The following is a 16,588-nucleotide window of genomic DNA, read 5'->3' as shown; positions in this document are numbered from 1 at the left end:
GAGGACAGGCACTAACAGGCACCTCTTTTTCTGTTTCTAACAGTAGGAAGAAGCATGTAAGCTACCTCCAAAGGAAAATAAAAGCCCAAGCAAACAGAAAGGGAGTGGGAGGAAACTACAACAATAGAGATATGGGCAGGTGTAAGGTGTGGAGAATCTTAGTCCCAAGGATTACTTTACCATGCACTGTTAAGGCAGCTGTGGTGGTTTTGTTTCCACAAACACAGGTATACTCTCCGGTGTCATTTAAGTCTAAATTGTGAACTACCAGCTCCACAACACAGCCTTCCTGGCTCATGCTGTACTTGCTGCCTGAGGTGAGGATGCGATGGCCCTTCTTCCATTGAACAGGGGCAGAAGCTTTGCTGATCCGACAGTGCAAAGTGGCCTTTCCACCTTCTTCTGCTTCCTTGCTGGTCATCTCTTCTTGGAAAAATGGAGGCACAGCTGCAGGATGCAGGTAAAATGTATTACAAACCAAGGATATCTCCTAGAGTGGATGGGATTGGGAAGTGATGGGGTATGGTTGTGAAGGTTATGGAAGGGCATTAGCAGCAAAGAGAGGAAAGAGAAACACAGACATCCTATTGGGAATACATACATTTAGTTCTTTAGGGTTTATGTTGGCTTCCTACTAGCAGAACTGCACTGCAGCCAAGAGATGTATCCCTGCTTTCTCCCAGTTTCCTTATAAGAAGAACCAAGAGGAGCACCTTTGAGCTCCCTAGCTCATGCACGTGATAACATCTTCCACAAAGACCATCTTTTCCTTCTTACAGAGCAGCCCTGCTGGGCTCCAAGTGTTGGCACAGCTCTTTCCTCAACATCATTCCCCGTTCCTTGAGGTGTCATTGAAAAGACACAGCCAAGGCTCACAGATGCCTCTTGACCCCAGAGAAAGTCTCCAGATGCTGAATCCTATACCTGTATTCCCATCCCAAAACACACTTTCTGGGCTTACTTAATTCTAGTACCCACTGCAAGTTGTGTCCTCAAAGTAAATACGGTGAACTTCACATACGTCCCTCTAAGTAACTAGGTGAGATGATGGGATATTCCACCCGTTTCACAAGGTTGGTTGGATATCTCTGGTCTTGGACTTCATGACTCCCTCGTGGTGGTGGAGCTACATTAAAATACTCAGGCTGGAAGTCTTGATTTGGCACACTTCTCATCTGCAGCAGAGTTAGCTGAAACGTCAGTTCTGGTTGCAGAGCAACTGGTTCTTGTACCAAAATAAGACCAGAAGAGGTCACAAAAAACGTATCCTTTCTTACCCAGAAGATTGGATTTCCAATACAAACCTATCTTTTTACATTAGGAAGGTGGCTATGGGCACAAAACGTCACTCAGCGCAGTAGAAATAACGTGGCCACATTCAGAATATGGCTTATTATACCCTACTTTCAAATGGCACAGATTGAGAAAGACAGAAGGGAGAGAACAAGCAAAGAACAAGCAGAATTGCATTGTAGGAAGGAAGGGCAGAAAAGGAAAGACAAAAGAACAGTGGGCTTACATGCTGCAAAAGGAGAGCCAGAAGGGAAAGAAGAGAGGATAGCAGGTTTGTGTTTGAGGAAAGGAAGAAAGGAAAGGATAGAGAAGAATACAGAGTGGTATTTTCCAATCACAGGTCATCAAAGACAGGAAATGCTGTTTCAAACAAATGGAAGGGCAGTTAATAAGGCTGAACAAACAGACATGGAGAAGTGAACACCTGCTAGCAGAGGATGGTCACGTCTAGTTAGGAAACAGGTCAGTTTTACCCTGTACTGTTAAGACAGAGGTAGTCTGGTGCTCCCCGCACACACAGCTGTAGTGTCCTGCATCATCCTCAGCCACTCCACGAATCACCAGCTCTGCCTTGGGCCCTTCCTGCCTCATTTGGTATTTCTCACTTTCTTTGAGAACCTTCTGGTCCTTCTGCCACTCCACTGGAGCAGCCTTGGTGAGCTCGCAGTGCAGGGTGACATCTCCACCTTCTTCTGCCTCCTCATTCTTTAGCTCTTCCTTAAAGAGTGGTGGCAAAGCTGAAGGACACAACACGGACGAACTGTCACTAGAAAACCAGAATTCCAATCCTAACTTCTTTACCCTGCTTGGGATTATTTCCCCTTATGCCTCCCCTTTTCAACCTACTCTTTTGATAACCCAGGTCATAACCTCTGATCCAGAGTGTTGTCTATCTATAACTCTATTATTTTAATAAAGACTTTTTTACCATGAACTGTTAAGGCTGCTGTTGTCTTCTGGTCACCACAAACACAAGTGTAATCTCCAGCATCTGTTACATCTAGGTCACGGATGACCAACTCTGCAGTGGTGCCATGTTGGCTCATTTGATATTTGTCACTCGCTTTGAGCACTTTGGACCCTATTTTCCACTGCACTGGAGCTGCTTTGCTTAATTCACAATGCAGAGAGACTGATGCTCCTTCCGTGACTTCTTTGTTTTTCAGCTCTTCCTTGAAAACTGCTGGCAGGGCTGGGAATGGAAAGCCAATAGACAACGCATTTAAACTAAGACCTCTGCACTTGTGACTGGCATCATGAACTATTAATTTAAGTACAGCCAAATCAGATAATCTAGATATTGAGATTACCACTATGATGATGTGGAAAATGAAAGCCACCAATGACAGCAAGAAAAGAAATTCTGAGCTGGAAGGTCAAAGTACTACAGGATCCAAGATGCAACTTAAAGAATATATCTGAAACATCTCAATCTAACATGAGCATTTCATAGAATATCCCAAGCTCATAAGGATCACTGAGTCCAACTCCTGGCAGTTGGGCTGAGTTCTCAAAATGGAGCCATAATTCATCAAAATAGGGCCATAAGCCCTCAAAAAACCCCAATATCACTGCCATGCCCTGATACATCCTGCCATGCCCTCCAAACTCACTGGATCTATGCCCTTAAATATACAAGACAGTCGTTTGTCTGCATGACAAAAACAGCTGTATCCTTAACTCTCTTTTTCAGGGAAATCAATCAAAAAATAAAATAAAATAAAATAAAAAAATGCCATAACAAAAAGTTCTCCTTTTCTGAACACAAATTAAAAATTCCTGGGGAAAATCCAAAAGTTGATAGGTGAACACTTCACATCACAGCAGGACAGAACCAAAGAGTGGACAGCCATCTGCAAAGTGATTTTACCATTCACTGTCAGAGAGGCAGTGGTTTGCTGGTCTCCACACACACAGGTGTAATCTCCTGCATCCTGCAGATCTAGCCCATGGATTTCCAGCTCTGTAAGGACGTCATCCTGCCGCATGATGTATTTTTCACTTGCTCTGAGGATCTTGTTTCCTTTCTTCCATGAGACAGGTGAAGCCTTGGTCAGCTCACAGCGCAGAGTGACTGTCTGGCTTTCCATGGCCTGCAGGTTCTTCAGCTCCTCTTTGAAAAGTGCAGGCAAGGCTGAAGGTTGTGAAACGGACAGAGGACATTAAATAACGACAGGTCACACAGGTGATGATGGATGAGGACATAAAGAAACAGAGAACATTTCAGTAGAGAACAGAGTTACTATTTCCTAATCCTGGGGAATTGGAAAAACAAATAGGCATGAGCAGAAAAGTAGCCTGGGTGCAACCAGAGCTTGAAGGCAGCTTACAGATTTACCCTAACCCAGCTGCAAGTGAACACATAACAAACAGTGATGAGCTGGGAGAAAAAGTACACAGTGATACAGATACATAGGTGTGTTTTTTTTACCATTCACTATCAAGGCAGCTGTTGTCTCTTGTTCCCCACACACACACGTGTATTCTCCAGCATCTTTCAGCTCTGTGCCATGGATGAGCAGCTTCATGACGGTGCCCTCCTGTCTCATCTTGTACTTGTCGCTGGCTTGGAGCAAAGTGCTTCCCTTTCTCCACTCTACGTGAGCAACTTTGGTCAGCTCACAGCGCAGAGTGGCCGTTCGCCCTTCTGTTACTTCCTCGCCCTTCAGGCTTTCCTTGATGTGTGCAGGCAGCGCTGAGGATGCAATGGATAGAGGGTTAAATGGAGCTGCAAACAGCCTCTGGATGAAGAGCAGAGCTGGGGGAAGGAAAGGCTGGAGCAAGAGTGGGGAGATGTCCTAGGGTCTGTTTTCACATCTACATACTTCATAAGGTCCTAAAAACCTGTTTGTTATAGGGGCAGGGGTGTAGGTTTTCCCCTTAGATAAAAAAAAAAGCCAATTAATTACTATGACTATGATGCGCAAAGTCAGACTCAAAGGAAAGTATGCAGAGATAACAATAAACACAGGGGAAAAAAAAACACAAAAAGAATCAAAACCATGAGCTTGATGATGGGAACATCCAGATGAAAAACATGATTACCGTGTACTGCTAAGGAAGCTGTGGACTTCTTATCCCCACACACGCAGGTGTAATCACCAGCATCACTCTCATCTAGGTTATGGATCACCAGTTCTGCGGTGGCATCCTTCTGCCTCATTCTGTATTTCTCACTAGGTTTGAGCACTGTGTGCCCCTTTTTCCATTCCACTGGTGCAGCCTTGGTCAGCTCACAGCGCAGAGTGACTACGTCACCCTCAGTGGCTTCCTCGTCTCTTAGCTCTTCTTTGAAGAGAGCAGGAAGGGCTGAGAAACAAAGAGCAAACCATTTTCATGACATGCAATTTTTGGCCACCAAAAAGATTAATGTGATGTTCAGCACTACCTATCCACGCCTTGTTAAGGACACAAACAGCAGGAATAGGAAGACTTCACCTATGGTCAAAACTATAACTTCCTGGCTATACTTCAGCCTGGAAAATTGGTACTGAAGGTTATACTATCATCAGGAAAATAAAGAAGTTAAAGATTTGTGCGTTAAAGATGCTTAGCTCAAGAGTTAGAGTAAATGCAAAAAGCTGATGAGTTAAATAGAGCAGGCATCTTGAAAGTGTTTGTGTAACAGTAGAAATGAAAAAGAAGTAGGTTGTCTCCATTATGGACTTCTCTTTTAAGACTATCACATCAGGAGGTTCAGGAGTGTCCTAACAGTGAACCCCTTTGGAACAACTAATAGAATCCTTGAGCATAACGCTGGGTTGCAGTGTAGTAATAGTAGTAGGATGGGATGGTGTCTGCTAAGTCTTTGTAATGGGGTGGTGACCACTTTTGGTTGTAGAATATGTATGAAAGAGTCAAAGCCCTGACTTTGACCAACAAGAAATACATATTTGAGAGCACAGATGTGGAGAATAACTGGGCAGACCCATTACAAAGCAGAGGAGCTCACAGGTCTTAGGACAGGCAAGGCGAAAGGAAACAATGTGAGGAATAATGAAAGCTTCAATTCTTTGAGAATTGCTAAATGCAACCAAGTAGAAGCAATCTTAAAGGACAAGGTTTAAGATAGCAGAAAGCTTCTCAAAGAGACTACATTAAGGGCATAATTACACTGACTATCCTGCTAGAAGGACTACCAGGAATTGTCTGCCTAAATCAAAAGTTCCTAATTGTCCTGAAATTTAGAGAGCCATAAAACAAAGAATCATAGAAAGGCCTGGGTTGAAAAGGATCATAATGATCTTAGAAATGCTAGAGAATAGAGGGGCAAAGCCAGAAAGGTCGAGTTCTCTGTGCATCCATCAGAGTCAGGGCAGTTCCCAAAATCTGGACTCGGGCAGTTCTTTGGCAAAGAGACCAACCAGAAAGAAGAGCTGGAAGATAATCTACAGTGAGACTTTGACATCAAATGTCTCCAGACACAGCTGTGTGCTCTGTGCAGTTGTACAGTCCAACTTGTGGGTCTTGGTTGTGTCAGAATATTAGCATGCAGAAAATCTGGCCAGCTTGAACTAGAAGGAACAGAAATAACATAATGACATTCAGTAAGTTGATCAGAAGGAAGGAAAACAACAAAGAGGAGGTTGGTCTGCCTCTTTCAGGAGTCTATGTTGATAGTTGGCAGCGTACAGAAAAATGAAGTGTTTAAATTCCTTGTGCTTTTTGTTTGTTTTGCTTGTTTGTTTTAATATTTAATGATAGCTAAGAGAAAACAGAAACTCTGAAGCCAATGACGTAGAGCGGTCTTACTAACTCTGCAGGAGAACTCAAGCTGGGAGAGAAACTGAAAGCACTTTGTTAACAGGATTAGGATCTTGATGGAACAGTGTTAAAAAACAAACAAACTAGGGTGCACACTCCAGTAAGAGCAAGTGCAAAATAATACTCTTACAAGCAATCAACCACATAAATACAACATAGGAAATAACAGGCGGAAGGTATTCAGAAACAGGTTTGGGATTACAGGAGATCACTGTTCAAATGCAAGTCAAGAAATCAATTCTGATATGAAGAAAGCAATAATGATGATAGGATATATAATGTGGAGTGTCATATGCAAGATATGTGACATTTGAACCTGGACACCTCCACCCTGCTCCAGCCTGGAAGGCCTCAGATGGAGCACTTGGGTCCATTTTTGGCCACTGTGCTTCTAGAAAGATGTGGATGAGCCAAAGGCATTGCAGAAAGCAATGGAGATGAGCCAAAGCCTAGAAAACATGATCTAGGAAAAAAGTGTGAAAGAAATAAAGCTGCTTAATCCAGAAAAGAGAACAGAGATGGAGACATGAAACAAGTCTTCAAATTACAGACAAGATTTCTTCCTCTCCAGAGCGTATGGAACAAGCAGAAAGGTCCTAAGCTGGCTCAAAAAAGGTTTCAGTTGGAAGTTCTTAGGAAGAACTTCACAGCAGTAATGACAGATGGGTGGTGAGATGGGTGTCTGGGGGAACTGCAGATTCTTCACCATCAGATGTTTTTAAGTGTAGGTTATACAAGGGTGATGAGTTGGGACTAGATGACTGCAGAGACTCTTCCCAACTCTATTTCCCACAGTTAAATTGGAGGATCAAGACGGAACCCATCTTTGTGCTATAAGTAAACATCAAAATGAAAAAGTCTGGGAAGCAAAGCAAAGGGACTGACTCACTGACTTTCTGGGTGAGAAAGATGGCTAAAAACTACATCCTCCTGTCCTGCATTAACAGTGGAAATTGTGTTCTCCTCTCTTCCAAAGAAAGCTCGAAGAAGTCTATGAAGAAGACTATGAAGAAGTCTCATACTCCATAATGCTGAGTATTCTGCAATACCAGAATACAAATCTACACAATCCTTGATCAAAGTTATACTAAGAAGATGCACCAAGATCAAGTTTTGTCTGTACTGTTCATACCAGTCTGTCACACCCTAACCTAACTTGAAATCTAAGATTGCTCTTTTCCAGACCGCACAGACCCAAGTCAGATGTATGTAACACAACAGAACATGTAAGCATGTGGAACCCTTCAGTATGGTACAAAGCAATGCAGTCATGCACCAATGGGAGCAGGGAGAGAAAACTTGGGAACACAACGTTAATATAATCAACAGAATTAGATTTCTAGCTAGAAATGGAGAAAAATCATGTGTTGTGATTGGTGTTTTTTCTTTTACCGTGGACTGTCAGCACTGCAGTAGTCTTCTTTTCCCCGCACACACAGGTATACTCCCCAGCATCCTTGACTTCCAAAGCATGAATCAGGAGTTGTGCTGTGGCACCTTCCTGCCTCATAGAATATTTTTCACCCGATTTGAGCACTTTGTGCCTCTTTTTCCACTCCACGGGGACAGCCCTAGATAGCTCACACTGCAGCGTGGCTGTTCCACCTTCTGTGGCTTCCTCATTCTTCATCTCTTCCTTGAAATATGCAGGCAAGGCTGAGGAGTTTAAAACCAGGAGAACGTATGATCATGGGAGTCATTCAAGTAACCACTTGTTTGTGGTCTGTGGACCACGTATGACAAGCAAAGCCTTCCCTAATCCAAATAGCATTGATAGTAACTCCGAGAATCATCTGATAGCAACTTTGGAAAGTCTTGTTTGTAAGGCAGTGCTTTTTCTTATAGCATGTTCTTTGGCATGAAATGGAGAATCACACCAGATATTGCTTCAGACTCTGAAAGACAGCCTTACTTTGGGCTAAAAAAAAATAATAAATCCAAAGAAGGGAGTTTAAGTTCTGTAATAACTCTGATCATTACTGGAAAAACTCATACATTAAATTATGTCTGTTTGCAATAAACATCTGACCTATGCCTGGCATTCACCAGCGCCTTCAGGGCTTTATGCACAAGTCCAACCATATGTAGTTAAATTCATCTGAAATATGGCTGCAATTTCAATACTAATCTGCTTTTCTTTTGTTGTTTTTTTTTGTTTGTTTGTTTGTTTCAATCTGCTTGGAAATAATCTACTTTATTAGGTATAAGATCATTTTTTTTTACCATTCACTTTTAGAGCAGCTGTGGTTTTCTGATCTCCATAACAGCATGTGTAATCTCCAGCATCTGCCAGATCTAAGTCACGGATCACCAGCTCCGCAGTTGTGCCCTTGCACGTTATGGTGACCTTGTCACTCGGCTCCAGGGCTCTGTCTCCTTTCCTCCATTCCACAGAAGCTGCAGGCTTGTTCAGCTCACAGCAGAAAGTGGCCACGCCATTTTCTGTGGCTTCCACATTCTTCAACTCCTTATTAAAACGTGGAGGGAGGGCTGAAGATCACAGGTGAAGAGAGAGCACTTTAAAACTGAGGAAATACCATATTCACTATTCAATACGCCTAGAAATTAATTAACAGAAAGTGATATTTACTACTTCATCAAGATCTTCAGTATCTATTTCTGGACTGCATTAATGTGAAAGAACAGGAACAGAAAAGCCTGTGAGATGCTACGTATCATTCCCAAGTGAAGGACTTCCAAGAAAAGAATGTGGTAGACACATTTATCATAGAAATCTTAAGTAATAGATGGAATCAGTGCCAATTTGTGACCCTGCATGAAAGCCCAGATGGAAACGCAGAAATTCCCTACTAAATGTAAGTATTTTACCATGCACTGTCAGAGATGCTGTAGTTGTCTTGTCTCCACACACACACGTGTAATCTCCAGCATCTTGCTCCTCCAGGCTTTGGATTGTCAGCTCAGCAATGGTATCTTTCAGCCTCAGTTTGTACTTATCACTGGGCTTGAGTAACTCCTGTCCTTTCCTCCACTCCACCGGAGTGGATTTAGTCAGTTCACACTGCAGAACAGCCGTCCCACTTTCTGTGGCTTCCACATTGACGAGTTCTTTTTTGAAAAGCACAGGCAAAGCTAAGAGAAGTAACATAAACAGAGTACATCAAACCATTAACCAGACCTTGAAATGTGCAGGTGTGGCACTGAGGGGCATATTAGTGGGCACGATAGGGGTAGGAAAGGGTCTTTTTTAACTTCAGTGATCCTATGAATACAGAATCAGGTCCTGTGCACCATTAGGCAATGGTTTTCTGCAGGTTGCCTTGTGTGGTGTCATCAATGTAAAAAGAAAGCAACTTGCACACGGAAGCACTAGCCCAGAGGAAGGAAAGGAGACAAGTATCTTTAACTGGAAGAAATAAGAGGAAATAAAAGCATGCAGAGACATCAGAGATGTTTGCCTCCAGTTCTGCTCCTGTCCTTAAAAGCATCTCATCTTTCAGATACCCCTCAAATAGAAGTGTTCATTTAATCTATTGGAACTGTATGTGACCTGTTGGAGGGGAACACAAAGCTTTTCTCTAATCACTACAGCAGAGGCAGGAACAAATTTCAGCTTGCTTCTCCTAAATCAGAACCTTCAGAGTAATGTTTTGTTGGTGGATTGTGTTTTGGTAAAGTATGGTTTCACCAGCACAATATATCACAGTGCTGCAAAAGAGTAATTTGCTCCCACACTGAAAAAACCTCTTCCTAGCTGAGCTCAGCATTACTAATGAACTTTCCTTGAAGTTAAGCAATGGCATCAGTGACATCAGAGAGACACAGAAGACAAACTCTCTGAGAACAAGCTTGTAGCTAGAGGTGGGATTTGAGGACACAAGACATTCTAAACTAGGAAAAGGCTGCAGAATCAAAACATCAAAACTAGTGAGGAGACCTCTCAGAGAAAAAAGGGTATCTCTAAGATGCAGCTATGATAAAGGAGAATGGGTTGGTTATTTTTACCATGCACCGTCAAGACAGCTGAGGTCTTCTGATCTCCACACACACAAGTGTATTCTCCGGTATCCTCTACCTCCAGGTTTCGGATCAACAGCTCTGCAGAGGTTTCTTCTTGTCTCATCCTATACTTATCACTTGATTTGAGCATCTTATCTCCTTTTTTCCACTCCACTGGGACTCCGACCTTGCTCAGCTCACAGCGCAGTGTGGCAGTTCCACCATCGGTGGCTTCTCTGTTCTTCAAGCCCTCTTTGAAAAACGCAGGTAAAGCTGAGGGACAGCAATATGAGCAGTGAGATGTGAGCTCCGAGGAGTTCAAATTAAACAGTGATATTTAATTTCCCTTTTCCTTCTTATCTTGAATGGATTTATCAACACAAGTTGTCAGTATTCTCCTTGAATCAGTACGAGGAGCAAAATAATGCCATCACTGTGAAAGGATCCAATGATTACTGTAACCCACAGAGATGTTTCACTGAGAGAAACAAATCAATACAGACAGAAGTAGGTTCCCCCCCTTTTTCTTTTCCTGTGAAATTTCCAATAAAAACAATTAAATTGAAATTTCTGGGGAAAAAAAAAAAATGGGTTTTTCACACAAAGTCTTAAACCATAATGAAAGCAGGATGTTTGCTTAACATCCTGCATCTTAACATTAAGCAAATGGAAAGGAATTCTACACTAAAATAAAGAATGAAACACTGAGTTTCATTCTAGAAGTCAGTTTGAAATGAAACTGTTCATTTCAATACACAATGGGGAAACAAGCGTTTTCACTTCCATTGACGTGTTCTTTCAAACATGTCAGTTGCAATAAAAGTAACTTGGGATAATAATCACTGAGGTAGTTTGCATTTGTTTTGCACAGGAGAGTCAGGTCTGTATGTTTTAAACCACTTCGGTATCCCAGGAAAATAGAGTGGGAATAAGATTTCAGGGAATATCCTAACCAGGCTGAGTTTGATGAAACCTTAAAAACACCAAGTCACAGCCCTTTTTGGGACTCAATGCTCTTGAGCACAATGGGGATTATGAAAAAGGAATCTGCAAGAGGGAAAACCAAGATATCAGCCCTCAGCAAATGGGTAGCAGCAATCCTGTTTGCCTGCCTTCTCCTTGAGCTCATACTCTGACACCCCTCCTGTGCCATGCACACCAGCCACATTGATGCCAACAGGAACACATCATTGCCATCATGGAGGCAATGGCAGAGGAAGGAGGTGGCAGGGTAATGAGGCATCTGTTGTCCACAGACAGAGAAAACACAGCAGTATTAACTGTAGCATTCATCTGGATTCTTTTGTTTTACCATGTACTGTCAGAACAGCCATAGTCTGCTGGTCTCCGCACACACAGGAGTAGTTTCCAGCATCTGTCATGTCTAGATTTTGGATTAAAAGCTCTGCCATGACGCCTTCCCGTTTCATTTTATACTTGTCGCTTGACTTGAGGGTCTTGAGGCCCTTTTTCCACTCCACATTAGCAGCAGCCTTGTTCAGCTCACAGCGCAGAGAAACGCTTCTACCTTCCGTAGCTTCTTCGTTTCTCAGTTCTTTGGTAAAAATAGTGGGTAGGACTGCAGAGTAAATGGAATATGGACATGGCATCAAAGCTGAGAAAGCCTGACCCACGGTCTACTTGCTCTCTTCCTTTGTCTCCCTGAACCTGCATGCCACTAAGCTTTCCCCACACTCCAGGATTATGTTCAGTTTACCTTTTCTTCCTTGTTTGCACGCTTTAAAATTTGACTTTAAAGCAAGCTTTTTAATATCCACAAAATTAATTAACAAGTCATCTACCCCGTATTTTGCAGATCATAAAATTAAAGGCCATATTTCAGTAGGACTACTGGAGCAACTTGTTTGCCTTGAACAAAACAACACTTCTACAGAAGTACCTGAGCTGTGGCACTGTCTGTAATCTTATAAACAGATCCCCTAAGCCAAAGCCCTGCAAACATGCTGTCAGCTTTATGCAGATACAGCAAAAGTTTGGTGAGAATTGAAACAAAACTGCTTAATAAAAAAGAAGGCTGGGAACAGTAGGAGTGTGGGGGAAAAAAAGAATATTTCTTCATCAAGATGCTCCTTAGCATCACACTTCAATGAAAACTCATTCTGCTTCGGAGCAACAGATGTAGCAGCCTATGAAACTATGACTAGATATGAATCCCACCTCTAGGACAATCCTTATGAGAAAAAAAAATCTAAACAGCAGCTGCACTGGATTAGGAATTGTGTTGAGAGGGAGACCTGTACTTCAGAGGTCATTCAAACACAGCACATCATCAGGTGAGGAGAGGGAGAGAGGCAGTGGTGGGGCAGAGAGAGAGGAGAAAAACGGGAAAGAAAAACCTATCAGCAAAGGTGGGAATGGGAAAGTGCAGAGAGGTCAGATGCAGTGGGAGAAAAAGAGTTCAGAAACGTGTGCTGAGAATTTCTTTTTACCATTTACTGTCAAAGTGGCTGTAGTCTGTTGATTTCCACACACACAGCTGTAATCACCAGCGTCTGCCGAATCCAAATCCTGGATCACCAGCTCTGCAAATGGGCCTTCCTGCTCTATTTTGTATTTCTCACTTGGTTTGAGGACTTTATTCCCCTTTCTCCATTCAACAGGAGCCGATTTGCTCAGCTTACAGTGCAAAGTGACTGCCTGGCCCTCTGTAGCTTCCTTGTCCACCATTTCTTCTTGGAAGTGGATAGGTAAGGCTGAAGGATGCAATACCAACAGAGACGGAATCAGAAATGTAATGAAATCACCTGGAACTTTCACTGAATTATTGGATGGCAGTGTGTGCATTTAACCACTTCTAAGTTATATGAGGGGGGAAGACCCTCTAGAGCAGAGAGAAACAAATTAGAAAGAGCAATACAGAACATTGCTGAGCTATCTCAAAGGAAAACAAAAGCAAGGGAATGCTCTCTAACAGGATGACTTGCTCCACAGAGCGGACAACACGAAACCTCTACAAACTTGTACTGACCAAGCACCAGACAACCAGAAAAGGCTGTCAAACGTGCTCAGCTTGGGGCTTAATGAGAAAGATGGGTAGAATGTTTACCATTCACTCTCAAAGTAGCTGTGGTCTTCTGGTCTCCACACACACAGGTGTAACTCCCAGCATCGGTCAAGTCCAGGTCTTGGATGACCAGCTCAACAAAGCGCCCTTCTCGTCTCATTTTGTATTTGCCATTTGCTATCAATGCCTTCCCATCCTTCCTCCACTCAACCATGCTGACTGCCTTGCTGAGCTCACACTGCAGTGTGGCTGTTCCACTTTCTGTACCTTCTTCGTTCTTCAGCTCTTTCTTGAAGTGGACCGGCAGGGCTGAGAGATGCAGAATGAACAAGGGGTTGCAACCCAATGCCCCTCTGTTCAGAGGCTGCATTGTGATTTATAAATGACTCTCCAGGCCTTATTCCTATGCCATTATCCTTAACCATATCCATCTTTTTTTTTTTGTGGCTTGTAATAACATTTTCTAGCAATCAGAGATTTGATCAAGAACATGTATACAAACAACAATCTTATCCAGTCAGGAGGTCAAGAATCCTCCTTAACAGAAAATCCCAAGGAATCTTTTTCCACACTAATTTATAGGAAGGCGTACATGCACATTAGTGTCCTTCAATTGAGATAGGTCTCTGAGAAGACATTACTGAAACACACATGCAACACTGAGAGTGATGGAATCTGATTGAGGATGGAGAGTGGAGAAAGGAGTAGAATGGAAACATGAAAGGATAGAAGGATGAAAAGAGTGGACACAGGACATAAAGATTGGGGTTGATACAGGACATAAAGGCAAGTGTTGAAAGGGAATATATAGAAAGAAAGAAGGAAGAAGGAAAGGATAGACAGAAATGTTACAGAATTTCATGAGTAATTTCTGACATTTTATCATTCACTGATAAGGCTGCTGCGTTTTTTGGCTTCCTGTAACACATGTACAAGTGAAAGGTTGAGAAGAGTAGACAGAGGACATAAAGGTAGGAGCTGAAATGGAATACACAGAAAGGAAGAGAGATGGACAGAAATATTCCAGAATTTCATGAGTGATTTCTGACTTTTTACCATTCACTGATAAGGCTGCTGTGGTTTTTTGGCTTCCCACTACACATGTGTAGTCTCCAGCATCCTTTGTCTCCAGGTCATGGATCAGTAGCTCAGCCACCGTGCCCTCTTGTCTCATCCTGTACTTGTTACTTGGCCTGAGAACAGTGTGCCCTTTCCTCCACTCCACGGGGGCCTCTCTGCTCAGCCGGCAGTGCAGGGTGGCTGTCCCACCTTCCAGAGCCTCCAGACTCTTAAGCTCTTCTTCAATGAGTGCAGAGGTGGCTGAGGAATGAAGCATTCTCATTTTACTTTAGGAGCATCAAAGAGGTAACAACTGATTACCTCTTTTTGGGACTCTAAAGGCCAAACAACATTCTCTTGGCATAACTAATGGACTTTGGACTTACCTGCACTTCCAGGACTCTACTTGCACTTAGAATAGCACGCCATGAGTTTGTAGGGAATTAAAACCAAAACAATTATTTTTCAATAATTAGAACATTGAAGTAATTATTTCCCTGCTGCCCAAATGCTGTTGGTCACAGATGTGAAAAAAATTGTTCAGCAAGTGAAGAAAAGAAATGCATCTCTTCTAACAAAACATATTAATCATCTTCTTACCTCCCAGCTTAGAACTCAGGTAAGTGTCTACGTCCTGAGCAGAAAGCAGAACAGTTATTTCAGAGGTGAGGAAAGACATATTTATATCAGGTCAGGGTTAATTGATTGATACATTTTAGTATGAAGTTATTGTCCTAGAACACAGGTAACCTAATGGACACAGCCAGATCCGCCTTTCCTTTGGACTGATCCCTTTTTTTTCTGAGCACCCATTGTAAATGTGCAGGACCATGGCAAGGACAGTAAACAAATGGTCACAAGCAGGTGTCTCATTCCTACCATGGATTTTGACTTGGGCTGTGGTCTGCTGGTCTCCAGTGTCACAGGTGTATCTTCCCGCATCTTCTGGCTCTGCATTATGAATCACCAGCTCTGCCATTGTCCCCTTCTGCTTCATTTCATATTTGGCACTTGCCTGGAGTTTGGCTTCTCCCTTCTTCCACACCACAGTGGCATCTGCTTTTGTGAGTTCACAGCGCAAAGAGACAGATTTCCCCTCTTCCATTTCCGTGTTCTCCAGGGTTTGTTTGAAAAGGACTGGCACTGCTACGATATAGAAACAGGGATCAGGACAAGCTCCCACTGTACAACAAGCGTCCCATGGTAGTTCATAGTCATAAATCATAAAATCATAGAGTGGTTTGGGTTGGAAGGGACCTTTTAGGATCATCCATTTCCAACCCTCTGCTATAGACAGGGACACCTCACATTAGACCAGGTTGCTCACAGCCCCATCCAGCCTGGCCTTGAATGCTTCCACGGAGGGTGCATCCACAGCCTCACTGGACAACCCGTTCCAGTGTCTCACCAACCTAGCAGTAAAGAATCTCTTCCTACTATTTGGTCTAAATCTACCCTCTTCCAGTTTAAAACCATTTCTTTTTGCTGACAGTATCTGAGTGCCTTTAAAGAGGATGCCTGGGGAGTTTGAGGGAATCTAAATATCAACCAGTTTGCCACCTGCAGTTTGACAGGGATTAGACTTGACTGCATGGTGCTCCTTTCTAATCTTCCATGTTAGATGTTCACATTCTGCCTGTGCTCCCATGCTCTTGATCTCTAACTCCAGTTTTACAGCTGCATATAACGGCAAACCAATCAGCACACAGAGCACAGGAAACAAATCTTCTGCACTATTTTTCTGCTCAGCGGGAAGAGATAGATTTAAAACCCCAGATGCAAGACATGAAATTACATGAAAAATATGTACAGGTACTTCCAAGAATGCTACATTGCCATTACATTTTCATCATGAGATTGTAGATGGTTGCTGTGTAGAGCAGCGCAATAAGAAAGTGCTGCAGTGTACCCAATGTTACTTACCATGTACTTTCACCTGAGCAGTGGTCTTCAGTTCCCCAGCAGTACAGGTGTAGTCCCCAGCATCTATCGATGTCACATCCCGAATGATGAGCTCTGCCACAGTACCATGCTGCTTAAACTCATATTTCTCGCTGGCATACAGAACAGTGCCTCCCTTCATCCACTTCACTGGGGTATCGGGTTTGCTGAGCTCACAAGTCAGTTTGATTTGCTTTCCTTCTTTAGCTTCTTGGTTTTGAAGCTCTTGCTTGAAGAGAACTGGCATTTCTGCAAAGGAACATTGCACACAGTCAGGCTTGCATATCCCCATTTCCTTTTTGTTTCATTATTATTAATTGTTACTATTCAGATAGAAAACCTCAGGAATGGAAATGCACTCTGCAGCAGCAAAAAGTATCTGAGATCATATGCTTTTTTTCCTTTTAATCACAATTTGTACTATTAACAGGCAATTGCTGTTATTAACGACAGCAGCAGATGCTTCCAATACTATTAATGGCACCAACTACATGCAACTGGTCTCAGTACTTGGAGCAATGGCAAAGTTTAAGCCTTAAGATCTTT

General features: G+C 42.8%; 1 protein-coding gene across 9 annotated transcripts in view; it reads right to left on the bottom strand.

Annotated features, from left to right (window-relative positions):
• The window catches only part of OBSCN (obscurin, cytoskeletal calmodulin and titin-interacting RhoGEF), a 151,413-nt gene that overhangs the window by 77,879 nt on the left and 56,946 nt on the right, over window positions 1–16,588 (bottom strand). For 4 of the 9 annotated variants that reach the window (XM_085539144.1, XM_085539145.1, XM_085539146.1 and 1 more), the window contains exons 35-36: window positions 16,025–16,291; window positions 14,981–15,247 (exon numbers count right to left, since the gene is read on the bottom strand). In XM_085539144.1, the coding sequence (XP_085395270.1) occupies window positions 14,981–15,247; window positions 16,025–16,291 (534 nt within the window). Of the gene's footprint in view, window positions 1–180; window positions 448–1,766; window positions 2,031–2,221; window positions 2,486–3,163; window positions 3,428–3,724; window positions 3,989–4,338; window positions 4,603–7,449; window positions 7,714–8,280; window positions 8,548–8,886; window positions 9,151–10,023; window positions 10,291–11,329; window positions 11,597–12,467; window positions 12,732–13,084; window positions 13,352–14,098; window positions 14,363–14,980; window positions 15,248–16,024; window positions 16,292–16,588 lie in introns of all 9 variants that reach the window. The other 5 variants (XM_085539138.1, XM_085539139.1, XM_085539140.1 and 2 more) reach the window with 5 other exon arrangements.

Source organism: Coturnix japonica, chromosome 2 (genome assembly GCF_054131305.1).
Source record: "Coturnix japonica strain WE chromosome 2, WE-NBRP24, whole genome shotgun sequence".
Lineage (NCBI taxonomy): Eukaryota > Metazoa > Chordata > Aves > Galliformes > Phasianidae > Coturnix > Coturnix japonica.
The sequence above is the reverse complement of the archived record's forward strand: the minus strand, read 5'-3'. Positions and strand labels throughout refer to the sequence as shown.